Source organism: Hippopotamus amphibius, chromosome 12, assembly GCF_030028045.1.
Source record: "Hippopotamus amphibius kiboko isolate mHipAmp2 chromosome 12, mHipAmp2.hap2, whole genome shotgun sequence".
NCBI lineage: Eukaryota > Metazoa > Chordata > Mammalia > Artiodactyla > Hippopotamidae > Hippopotamus > Hippopotamus amphibius.
In genome coordinates this window covers 82,094,878-82,108,696 of record NC_080197.1, presented here as the reverse complement: position 1 = coordinate 82,108,696, position 13,819 = coordinate 82,094,878, and the positions used below count along the sequence as shown (strand labels likewise).

Genomic DNA, 13,819 nt, shown 5'->3' with positions numbered 1-13,819 from the left:
TCATGTGATAAATTCAAAGTTAGAACTAAAGGTCCTTCATATATTAAGATATGTATTTCAAATAATATATATGCTATTAACTACTGCCTAAAATATTTGAGCAGAATAAAATTCCTTTACTGATTAATTCATGTATGTCTAGATTCAAAAGTACATACATATCTATATGCAAACATGTATATATGTATATCTGTGTCTGTGTATGCAAACAGGTATGTATATGTACACATATAATGTTCTTAATGCTATTTTTTGAAATGAAATAGGGGAAACTCAGCCATATGGGTATAGGAATAACTGATACAAAATAAACAGTAAGATAGGAGTTAAGCAATATGGGAAAAAAAGTTAATTTTTTGAGTACGAAATTTAACTCAAAATTTCCTTGTATTCTTCATAAAATTTTTAAAATATATTGATACTACATATTTGTCATCATGACAGAAATTAGTAGTGTAAAGATACTTTTTCCATCCTTTTGTTTGTTAGTTTCTAATCAATTCATTGTATGGGAGTTTAAATAAGAAAAAAAATTAATACAACAACGTATTCAATTTCATGAATTTAGAGCCTTTATACTGTTAATACTTAAAGAAATAGTAGTACCATGTAAACAAGTCGAGAAGATAGTTATACAGGGAGCTAAAAATATTTGGTTTGGGAATAATATTTTCCTATCTGGGAAACTTTACCGTAAGTTGTGATTAGATCTCTTTAACCATACAAACACTAACTAATAGTACTGTTTTTTCCTCATATCAGTGTCTCAGTATAACTTTGGCAAGATTTGACCAATGTATTATGTGGGATTACATTTCTTGCCAAATAAACACTAAAAGTAAAATCAGGTTAAGGGGAAAACAGACATATAGATTGAAATTCTTAGGAACATTTGTAGGATCCAGGAAAATTCTGCTTAACTCAGGAGCTGGAAAGCTAGATTCATTTATTCCATGACTAATGCTCATAATTTCTCCAAATTCTTCCCTCTCTCTCAGTTAAATATATATACAGTATTTTTTTCTATTTTGTTTCCTTCTTTCATGACACATTGTCCTTCATCACATGATAAATAGTACAGTTCCTTTTAGACTTAAATTCACCCTTTTCTGTTCATGATAAAAGGCAAAGACTCCCTGCCACCAAGTTCAATAAAAATATCAGTTGGAAGATGTTAACTGATAGGTGTCAATCAATCTCTTTGGTCCTTGACCACCAATTATGTTTCACAGCCATAGGGTGTTACTTAAATATATACCTGCTGGATTAAGCTGTACTCTGGTTCTGTCATTTACAAGCTTGAGTTTTGAAGAAATTTTAAACTTCTCTGGGATTCAAATTTTTCACATGTAAAAGAAGGTCATTACTTCAGTTTAATCATAGATTTGTTATGATTACACATAGGTTAAACATCTAAAACACTAGTAGTAAGTGTGCAGTAAGATTTACATTTATTATTGTTGTTATAATGATTAATTTTATACACATAGTGTGAGTCATACTTCAACTGAGAAGTAGGAGGGGTCAGAATGGCAGCTAATCTTGCTTGACAATGAGGAGGAAGTAGTTTTGGGGTATAGACAAACCACTTTAATTTATTTCAGCTAATTCCATTTGGCTAATTTGGTTCTATGCAAAACATGCCTATCTCCAGATACAGGGGCACTTCCTGAGGTAATGGCCACCTAGACATACTCTTTAAAGGGTAACGTAAACTTGATAGACTTACAACGACAGCAAAGAATTGGCCCTTTGCCTTGTCCAAGTGTCATATTTTATCAGATTTGCATTCTTACCAATCAGAGTGAAAAGATAGTCAAATAATAAGACGTAATGTAAACGAATCTCCTTAAAGAAGATTTCAGCAGCTGGAATTTTCACGTGTAGGGAGCCATGTGCTTAGCGTCCACATATATAGGAAACTTGAGTACTTTTGAAAACAGATTGGTATAGAAAAAGATTATCATTGCCTTTTTCTTGTTTTTGCTGTTACTGTTTCTTTTTAACTAGACAAACAGATATATGATGAGGCAGCCCTTCCCCTAAAACCACCTCTGACAAGTCTACCTGCTGCAAACTTTATATATTTCTTCACTAGGTTGTACTAATTCAATATTGCTTAACCCTGACTTCTATTCTATTTGTGCATTTTGTTTTATTTGTGATATAAACTGTCTCTAAGTGATTTGCAAAAGTTTATTTAACCTCTCAATGCCTTGATTTTATTAAAGAACTACATTTATTTCTTCCCTCTCCCTTATTTAGGGCTTTATTTCTTCGTTTACCCTTTAGATATGGTCTTCTGTAAGTAACTGTTGGCAATATTTCTGTATTCTGTTGTACACCCCCTTTTTAAATATTATCCAAGATTTTCATATTGCAATAATATTACACTTTACAGTAATGACGTCTAGATCTATGAATAAGCCACTTCTACCAAGTGTGTAAGGCCTCCATATCTCACATTCTGATTTCATCATGAGTACATAGCTTGGGTAGGCATCAAATTGAAAGATAAACAACATTAATTAAAAATGTGAAATCAGTAACATATTACCATAATAGAATACAAATCCCAGAAACAAGCACCCAAATATTTTTTTATTTAGAGCACTGATAAGGATTACAGTCATACTCTCTTGTAGCACTGAGTTCATGTTATAATGGTCATTCTTATAGACATATAAGATAAAAAGAAACAGTTCTATAGAAATGTGTGTGAAAATTTTAAGTAGGAAAAGTTTTTTTTTTGGGGGGGGGGGTACACCAGGTTCAATCATCTGTTTTTATACACATATCCCCGTATTTCGTCCCTTCCTTGACTCCCCACCCTCGAGTCCCCCCCACCCTCCCCACCCCAGTCCTCTAAGGCATCTTCCATCCTCAAGTTGGACTCCCTTTGTTATACAATAACTTCCCACTGACTCTTTTACAGTTGGTAGTATATATATGTCTGTGCTACTCTCTCGCTTCATCTCAGTTTCCCCTTCACCCCCCGCCCCTCCCATACCTCGAGTTCTCCACTCCATTCTCTGTATCTACATCCTTGTTCTTGTCACTGAGTTCATCAGTACCATTTTTAGATTCCGTATATGTGAGTTAGCATACAATATTTGTCCTTCTCTTTCTGACTTACTTCACTCTGTATGACAGATTGTAGTTCTATCCACCTCATTACATATAGCTCCATCTCATCCCTTTTTATAGCTGAGTAATATTCCATTGTATATATATGCCACATCTTCTTTATCCATTCATTTGTTGATGGGCATTTCGGTTGCTTCCATGTCCTGGCTATTGTAAATAGTGCTGCAATAAACATGATGGTACAAGTTTCTTTTGGGATTATGGTTTTCTTTGGGTATATGCCCAGGAGTGGGATTACTGGATCATATGGTAGTTCTATTTGTAGTTTTTGAAGGAACCTCCAAATTGTTTTCCATAGTGGCTGTACCAACTTACAGTCCCACCAAAAGTGCAAGAGAGTTCCCTTTTCTCCACACCCTCTCCAACATTTGTGGTTTCCAGATTTTGTGATGATGGCCATCCTGACTGGTGTGAGGTGATGCCTCATTGTGGCTTTGACTTGCATTTCTCTGATGATTAGTGATGTTGAGCATCTTTTCATGTGTGTGTTGGCCATCTGTATGTCTTCTTTGGAGAAATGTCTATTTAGGTCTTCTGCCCATTTGTGGATTGGGTTATTTGCTTTTTTGCTGCATGAGCTGCTTGTATATTTTGGAGGTTAATCCTTTGTCCGTTGTTTCATAGGCAATTATTTTCTCCCATTCTGAGGGTTGCCTTCTAGTCTTGTTTATGGTTTCTTTCACTGTGCAAATGCTTTTAAGTTTCATGAGGTCCCATTTGTTTATTCTTGATTTTATTTCCATGATTCTAGGAGGTGGGTCAAAAAGGATCTTGCTTTGATGGATGTCATAGAGTGTTCTGCCTATGTTTTCCTCTAGGAGTTTTATAGTGTCTGGCCTTACATGTAGGTCTTTAATCCATTTGGAGTTTATTTTTGTGTATGGTGTTAGGAAGTGTTCTAATTTCATTCTTTTACATGTTGCTGTCCAATTTTCCCAGCACCACTTATTGAAGAGGCTGTCTTTTTTCCATTGTATACTCATGCCTCCTTTGTCAAAGATAAGGAGCCCATATGTGTTTGGGCTTGCTTCTGAGTTCTCTATTCTATTCCATTGATCTTCCTTTCTATTTTTGTGCCAGTACCATACTGTCTTGATCACTATGGCCTTGTAGTATAGTTTGAAGTCAGGAAGCCTGATTCCACCAACTCCATTTTTCCTTCTCAAGATTGCTTTGGCTATTCGGGGTCTTTTGCGTTTCCATACAAATCGTAAGATTTCTTGCTCTAGTTCTGTGAAGAATGCCATTGGGAATTTGATCGGGATTGCATTGAATCTGTAAATTGCTTTGGGTAGTACAGACATTTTCACGATGTTGATTCTTCCAATCCAGGAACATGGTATGTCTCTCCATCTGTTTGTGTCGTCTTTGATTTCTTTCATCAATGTCTTAAAGTTTTCTGCATACAGATCTTTTGCCTCCTTAGGCAGGTGTATTCCTAAGTATTTTATTCTTTTGGTTGCAATGGTGAATGGGAGAGGTTCCTTAATTTCTCTTTCTGCTCTTCCATTGTTAGTGTATAGGAATGCAAGAGATTTCTGTGCATTAATTTTGTATCCTGCTACTTTACTAAACTCATCAATTAGTGCTAGCAGTTTTCTGGTAGAGTCTTTAGGGTTTTCTATATATAATATCATGTCATCTGCAAAGAGTGACAATTTTACTTCTTCTTTTCCAATTTGGATTCCTTTGATTTCATTTTCTTCTCTGATTGCTGTGGCTAAAACTTCCAAAACTATGTTGAATAATAGTGGTAAGAGTGGACACCCTTATCTTGTTCCTGTTCTTAGAGGGAATTCTTCCAGTTTTTCCCCATTGAGAACGATGTTGGCTTTTGGTTTCTCATATATGGCTTTTATTATGTTGAGGTAATTTCCTTCTATGCCCATTTTCTGGAGAGCTTTTATCATAAATGGATGTTGAACTTTGTCAAAAGCTTTTTCTGCATCTATTGAAATGATCATATGGTTTTTATCCTTCAATTTGTTGATATGATGTATCACATAGATTGATTTGCATATATTGAAGAATCCTTGCATCCAAGGGATAAACCCCACTTGATCATGGTGTATAATTCTTTTAATGTGCTGTTGGAGTCTATTAGCTAGTATTTTGTTGAGGATTTTTGCATCTATATTCATCTGTGATATTGGTCTGTAGTTTTCTTTTTTTGTGACATCTTTGCCTGGTTTTGGTATCAGGGTGATGGTAGCCTCGTAGAATGAGTTTGGGAGTGTTCCTCCTTCTGCAATATTTTGGAAGAGTTTCAGAAGGATAGGTGTTAACTCTTCTTGAAATGTTTGATAGAATTCACCTGTGAACCTATCTGGTCCTGGGCTTTTGTGTGTTGGGAGATTTTTAATCACTGCCTCAATTTCTGTACTTGTGATTGGTCTGTTCATGGTTTCTATTTCTTCCTGGTTCAGTCTTGGAAGATTGTATTTTTCAAAGAATTTATCCATTTCTTCCAGGTTATCCAATTGATTGGCATATAGTTGCTTGTAGTAGTCTCTCATGATCTTTTGTATTTCTGAGGTGTCCGTAGTGACTTCTCCTTTTTCATTTCTAATTCTGTTGATTTGCATCTTCTCCCTTTTTTTCTTGATGAGTCTGGCTAATGGTTTATCAATTTTGTTAATCTTCTCAAAGAACCAGCTTTTAGTTTTATTTATTTTTCTTATGGTTTCTTTCCTTTCTTTTTCATTTATTTCTGCTCTGATCTTTATGATTTCTTTCCTTCTGCTCACTTTGGGGTTTCTTTGTTCTTCTTTCTCTAGTTGTTTGAGGTGTAAGGTTAGGTTGTATATTCGATCATTTTCTTGTTTCTTAAGGTAGGACTGTATTGCTATAAACTTCCCTCTTAGAACTGCTTTTGCTGCATCCCATAGGTTTTGGGTTGTTGTGTTTTCGTTGTCATTTGTTTCTAAATATTTTTTGATTTCCTCTTTGATTTCTGTAGTGATTCCTTGGTTGTTTAGGAGTGAATTGTTTAGCCTCCATGTGTTTGTATTTTTTGCAGTTTTTTTCCTGTAATTGATATCTAGTCTCATGGCATTGTGGTCTGAGAAGATGCTTGATATGATTTCAATTATCTTGAATTTGCTGAGGTTTGATTTGTGACCCAAGATGTGATCTATCCTGGAAAATGTTCCATGTGCACTTGAGAAGAAAGTGTCGTCTGTCGTTTTTGGATGGAATGTCCTATAAATATCAATTAAGTCGAGATGGTCTAATGTGTCATTTAAAGCTTGTGTGTCCTTATTTATTTTCTGTTTGGATGATCTGTCCATTGATGTAAGTGGGGTGTTCAAGTCTCCCACTATTATTGTGTTACTGTTGATGTCCCCTTTTATAGCTGTTAGCATTTGCCTTATGTATTGAGGTGCTCCTATGTTGGGGGCATAGATATTTACCATTGTGATATGTTCTTCTTGAATGGATCCCTTGATCATTATGTAGTGTCCTTCCTTGTCTCTTGTAATAGTCTTTACTTTCAAGTCGAATTTGTCTGATATGAGTATTGCTACTCCAGCTTTCTTTGGACTTCCATTTGCATGGAATATCTTTTTCCATCCCTTCACTTTCAGTCTATATGTGTCCCTTGGTCTGAAGTGGGTTTCTTGTAGGCAGCATATAGAAGGGTCTTGTTGTTGTATCCATTCAGCCAGTCTGTGTCTTTTGGTTGGAGCATTTAGTCCATTGACATTTAAAGTGATTATTGACATGTGTGTTCCAGTTACCATTTTCTTAATTGTTTTGGGTTTGTATTTGTAGGTGTTTTCCTTCTCTTGTGTGTCCTACTTAGAGAAGTTCCTTTAGCACTTGTTGTAAGGCTGGTTTGGTGGTGCTGAATTCTCTTAACTTTTGCTTGTCTGGAAAGCTTTTGATTTCTCCGTCGAATTGGAATGAGATTCTTGCTGGGTAGAGTATTCTTGGCTGTAGGTTTCTCTCTTTCAGGACTTTCAGGATATCCTGCCATTCCCTTCTGGCCTGCAGAGTTTCTGTAGAAAGGTCAGCTGTTATCCTGATGGGTTTTCCCTTATATGTTGTTTGTGGCTTTTCTCTTGCTGCTTTTAATATTTTTTCTTTGTGTTTAATTGTTGTTAGTTTGATTAGTATGTGCCTCTGTGTATTTCTCCTTGGGTTTATTCTGTATGGGACTCTCTGTGCTTCTTGGACTTGGTGAATTATTTCCTTTCCCATGCTGGGGAAGTTTTCCACTAGAACCTCTTCAAATATTTTCTCAGACCCTTTCTTTTTTTCTTCTTCTTCTGGGATGCCTATAATTTGAATGTTGGTATGCTTAATGTTATCACTGAGGTCTCTGAGACTGTATTCTATTCTTTTTATTCTTTTTTCTTTTTCCTGCTCTGTGGTGTTTATTTCCCCCATTCGATCTTCCCACTCAGTTATTCGTTCTTCTGCCTCAGTCATTCTGCTGGTTATAGCATCTAGAGTATTTTTAATTTCAGTTATTTTGTTATCCATTGCTGTTTGTTTTTCTGAGTTCTTATGAACTGTTTCTTGTACTTTCTCTATTTTGTTATCGAGATTTTGTATCATTTTTACTATCATGACTCTAAATTCTTTTTCAGGCATTTTTCCTATTTCCTCCTCATTTATTTGGTCTTGTGGGGTTTTTTCCTGCTCCTTTGCCTGCATGGGGTTTCTTTGTTTCCTCATGGTTGTCCAAGCTTTTGGGGTTGCTTGTCCTGGTGATAGAGGTGTTTATAGAAGACTGTCCAAGCCTCAGACTAATGTCCAAGTATTGGATTAAACGAATATTCAGTCTAGGAAACACATACATGTATAAGACACACAATTATTGAATCCGTTAGGACATAAGGCTCTAGAAAGACCTGACAGAACCCCAGTGTGCTATCAGATATTCAAAGAGAAACCCAACAGAAATTGACAACTGAAACAGAACAAATCAGAGACAACAGCAAAAGCAAACAAACAGACAAATAACACCTTACACATACAAACATTAATCCAGGCAGATTTTGTAAGCTAGGATCAAATATAGAAAAGAGCCAGAGTACCACCAGAGAGAATGGAGATTCTCAGAATGTAATTAGACAACTGTACTAAGAACTAAGATAAAGACAAAAGCCTAATATTAAATACCAAGGCAGTGCGTCATCTGGAGAATAGAGCAAGGAGTCTGAGCAGACCGATAGTGTTGCTTATAAGTATGTTAAGATAAAATAAACTTAAAATGGCTGGAAGAAAGGGGAAGAGAAGAGCGTACTGTGGTTGGAAATATGCAAATAAAAAGAAAGGAATAGAAATGTATAAAGGATAGGGATGAAAGGAAAGTATGAGAGATATATTGTCCATACTACCAAAAACTTAGCTAGATATAGAAGTATATAAAAAGTCAAAAAAAAAAAAAGAATAAAAAATATCATTATAAAATTATGTTATAAAACTTGTAGATCCCTTAGGGCTAAGATCATATTTAATAAAGAAAAAAAAAAGAGAGAGAGAAAAAGAAAAAAAAAAAATCCAGAACTGATCCCAGAATGGACCAGTTCAATAGGTATTAATACTACTATTTGTTTCCTTAGCATCTCAGCTGTAAGTGTCCTTCTCCTTGCCTTGGGTTTTTTTGCGTTATTCTGTGACCAGCAGAGGTTCCTTTATTGTTCGTCTGTAAGCGTCGGTGTGTGTGGAGGGAGAGGGTACAATAGTGGCTCCTTGTCCTGGGAGTGAGTGAGCAGTGGCGCACTGTTGTTTCAGTCGGGCTTGGAGGTGCCTGTTGCAGAGGGATGCCAGTGGCTCAGGCGTAAATAGAAAGTCTTAGAGTTGGGCCTCTCTCGGGTTTTTTTGTTGTTGTTGCTGTTGTTGTTTTTTTTTTTTTTCTCTCAGCAGCCTCCCTGCTGCTGGCGTTGCAAGGGGTTTTAATCTAGCCCCGCCCGAGCGCCTGGGGGTGCTTGTTATCCCTGAGCACCTTAGGTGGCCCACGGGTGTCTCTCCACCTCCTGCTGCAGAGGCCCCGAAAGAGAGAGAGAGGCTACACACGCGGCTCCTCCCCACCACCCGTGAGCCTGCAGCCTCCAGCCGCCATCATGGCCGGGCAGCTCTCAGGGACAGGCACTCCTCTCCGTGGACCTCCTCCCTCCTGTCCTCTCGGTTTGTCACCCTACCGGCAACAATGTTTCTCACCCTGAACCAGCTCTCCGGTTCCCACGCTCCCGCTCCTGGACCTTCCGTTCAGCCATGGATCGATGTCTCGGTCTGGGAACTCTGAGCTGCGCTGCGGACCCTCCGTATGTTTCTCACTCCCTCCCGTCTGCCACAGCTCCACCGCTTCACCCTCTTTGAGCCTTCGCAGATGCCTCCCTACCGGCTATGTTGGGCTCCCCGCAGTCCTTTCTGGTGTCCAAGGCCGTCTGCTGGTGTTCAGCTGGTTCTCTGTGGGAATTACTGCGTCCTTCCGTGCATTCCCAATGCATCTGTGGAGAGGGATGCACTCCACGTCTCTCTACTTCACCGCCATCTTTTAGTAGGAAAAGTTTTGACCCAGTAATTTCATTTGTAGAAATCTACATTCAAAATGTAATAGAGCAATAATACCAAAATGTATATGTGTGACTATTCAAATATTTGATATAATTTTTGAAATTTTTAATGATTCATTACAGCAACGAATAACTTGATTGATTATGGTACATCCATACATTGAAATACTATTCAGGCATTAAAATGATGTAAATGTATATACTGGCATCAAACACCTAACTATGGCTTTGTGGCAAAGGAAGTTTTCCAAAATTAGGTATCATGTCCCTAACAATGTATCACCAAGTGCCAAAGGCAAGTTTCGACACTGAGTGTGTCTAAAGATGTATCAAAAAATTGTATAACAAATTGCTAAGAGCAGTTACCACTGCATGTAAATATTTCAGAATAAATATATAATTTGAATAGATTTTCTTAGAAATAAGATCACATGAAGACATATTCTTTGAAGTAGAAGGATACAAGTTGTGTTTTTTTTCTTCGTGTTATGTCTGACTTTGTGATTGTGATAAATTTTAATAACTTTTACTAATTAGACTTCTAGTATTAAAACACCATTATTGATTTACAAAACTAATTGAAATAGCTCAGATTTTACTTATAATATGTTCATTAAAAACACTATATTAAGAATATATGTTCATTAAAAAGATTATTATAGTAATGCATATTTTTAGCACTGAATTTGCTCAGTGTGGAACTCTACTTAAAGTGTTCATCTGTAAAGAATAGCTTTGATACACATTACATAAATGTATCTTGGATTTCATACTAAGAAATTGGGAGTAATAAGTAAATGTAAAGGTAAAATTTGATGTGCTTCTAATTGTAGTCACTTAGCTCAAGTAATGAAAACAGAAATACTTTCTTAGGAAATATTAGCTGGAATGCTATATCTCAAAAGTCCTCATAATTTTGACATTGATGCACAGCCCATGGAACCTGTAGTGCCTTATTTCGTTTTTTTAATAGTTTAAACAGATTTCCACACACATTTTAAGAAGGATGCATGGATCATACGAAAACAAAAATCAGAGGATGTTGGTTTATCTTTGCTAAGCCTCACCCCTCCCCAGTACTGGCTAACATCCAGCTGCATTGTTGCCTCTAACTTCTCCTGGGACACCAGGTCCCGTAATCAACCAATTAAAACATGATTGCCAAAGTGGACCTTGTACATGATTCATTTGTGCCCTATTATTGTTTATCCCAAAAGTCATTAAGAATTTGTCTCAAGGAATATTTCTGAAGCTATATGTAGCAAAACACATTAAAGGTACTAAGTTTAATCCTTTCCAAAGGAAAATAAATGGAAATGCCCCCCACAAAACATCAGAGCAGTCTTAACAAAGAAATATTCTAGAACATTTACTTCATTAATAGCAGCAAACTTTCATCTAAAGATTTATGTCCATATGGCAGGTGAAATATTTCAAGATTCCAGATTTGGGATAATGTTGGAAAGACATGGGGAGAATATCTCGTTAGGTATTTTGAGATGGGAAAACAAGATCTTCATAAAGGATCAACTGTTTTGTCATAGGAAAGGAAATCTAGTTATTTCTGCCTATAGCACTGACTGACTTCACTTCTAATTTATGAGAATCAAACATATCATATTTTAATCAAACATATAACCACCAATCATTTGAAAGTAAGTATTCACAATTTATTTTCATATGATGTTCAGCTTTTATACATTATGTAGCACTGATTCTCTGCTGCCTCTCTCTCATATACATGAATATATGTGTACACATAAATATAAACATATTAATATAACAATTAAACCAATAATCTAAATATTTGAGAACCTGAAATGGTGGTTTCTATCAATTAGTAGAAACATGCAGCATAGATAGTTTTCCTTAACTTACATTTATATTTTAGAAAGACCTGTGAATACACTTCGTGTGGGTGTCCACAATAGGTTGAGACTCTACATGTAAATTATTTGTGTATTTCATGTCTAAATTCATTGGTGAAGTATTCTTATAGATCATTAGCATATTTTGTGAACATGTTGCTTGATGCCCACATCATTTTTGTAGATTTTCAAGGAAATATTAGGCATTTTGAAGCAATCAAGTAAAACTACTAAATTGAATTTGCATGTTAATGTAATGAAAAAGTAAATTTAGGGGTTCAGAGCCTTCATTAACATGTGACATTGAAATGAATATTTGATTACAAAATATTTCATAGTGTTTATAGAAATCATTTTTAATATACATAAATGTTCTGAACACAACATTGGAATGACTTACACTCGAATATTTGCAAGAAACAAGGCAGTATGTCAACAAGAAAAGGTATGACTGGCTATTTTCTGAGACAGTACTCAGAATGTCACTGAGATATATTAATTAGGCTTGGGTTCACCAACCATTTCCATCATAAGTTAGTACTTTTAATCTTCGTAAGCCTGAATAACAAAAGAGTAATGTCCTCCCCATTTTAGCTCAGTGGTAAAGCATGAGAAGAGTTCATGTTTAATCACTAGATTTCCCAAGTAGCAAATGTACTAAGTGAAGGCACAATAAACATATAGCAAGGAATCAGAGGACATTATGCAGAGAAACAAGATTCATATTAAACAAAATACACACCCTAAGACGTATAACAAACTGGGGGACAAGGGGAATGTACACATAGAAGCCCAGATACTATTTGTGAAGATACAATCATTACTTGAAAAAAAAGATGCTGATATTGATGCTTGTATATTGATTTATTATCGTCTATCTTGATTCTGTCAGTAAGGTTTGTCAAAAATCAACCACCAGAAATGAGAAACAGAACATCAGTGACAGATTTCATCCTCCTGGGTCTGACTGATGATCCAGAAATACAGGCTGTGATTTTCTTCTTTTTATTTCTCACTTATGTGCTGAGTATTACTGGAAACCTGACTATCATCATTCTTACCCTGTTGGATGCCCACCTGAAGACCCCCATGTATTTTTTCCTCAGGAATTTCTCCTTCTTAGAAATCTCATTTACTTCTGTCTGTAATCCTAGATTTTTGATGAGCCTTCTAACTGGAGACAAATCTATTTCCTACAATGCTTGTGCAGCTCAGCTTTTTTTCTTCATCCTCCTTGGTTCAACAGAGTTTTTCCTCCTGGCATCAATGTCCTATGATCGTTACGTGGCTATCTGCAAACCTCTGCATTACACAACCATCATGAGTCACAAGATCTGCTACCAGCTTGTAGGCAGCTCTTGGCTGGCTGGCTTCTTGGTGATCTTTCCACCCCTGACCATGGGGCTGCAGCTGGATTTCTGTGACTCCAATGTCATTGACCACTTCACCTGTGATTCTGCTCCTTTACTGCAAATCTCCTGCACAGACACCAGCACTCTAGAGCTCATGAGCTTTGTTTTAGCTGTGCTGACTCTCATGTCCACCTTGACGCTAGTAATCCTCTCCTACTCATACATCCTCAGAACAATTCTGAGAATCCGCTCAGCCCAACAAAGAAAAAAGGCCTTTTCAACCTGCTCCTCCCATATGATTGTTGTCTCTCTCTCATATGGAAGCTGCATCTTCATGTATGTGAAAACCTCTGCGAAGGAAGGGGTTACTCTGACAAAAGGAGTAGCTATGCTCAGTACCTCTGTGGCTCCTATGCTGAATCCATTTATTTACACCTTAAGGAACCAGCAGGTGAAACAAGCATTGAAGGATGTTGTGAGAAAAATCCTTTCCCCAAAAACATTGATCTGACTACAATTTTAACTAAAGCATACATGACTTTAACCAAAGAACCAATGAATAATTCATTCTTAAATATATCTTCTCTGTCCTCTATTTCTTCTCAGAAATACAATTGTTTAGGCTATTTTTGATTTATTATTGTTACCTTGAAAATATTTCTTAAATGAGGTATATCACAAATCCATTATGGCATAATCTTATGCACTTTCATATGATAAACTCAAGCTAGAACTAAAGGTCATTCGTATGTTACATATGTACTGCAAATGTTATACGTGATTTTAACCACTAATTAAAATATTTGAGCAGAATAAGATTTCTTTAGTTATTAATTCATGTGTCTAGATTCAAAAGTACATACATATCTCTATACAATCATGAATTATATACATGCATGTCTATCTGTATACAAACATATATATG

At 36.3% G+C, this 13,819-nt stretch overlaps 1 protein-coding gene across 1 annotated transcript; it reads left to right on the top strand.

The window, feature by feature from the left end:
* The first annotated feature begins 12,463 nt into the window (after positions 1 to 12,463).
* Positions 12,464 to 13,405, top strand: LOC130833319 (olfactory receptor 6C76-like). The gene has a single exon (XM_057702820.1). The coding sequence runs from the start codon at positions 12,464 to 12,466 to the stop codon at positions 13,403 to 13,405; it is 942 nt and encodes a 313-aa protein (XP_057558803.1).
* Positions 13,406 to 13,819: the final 414 nt, after the last annotated feature.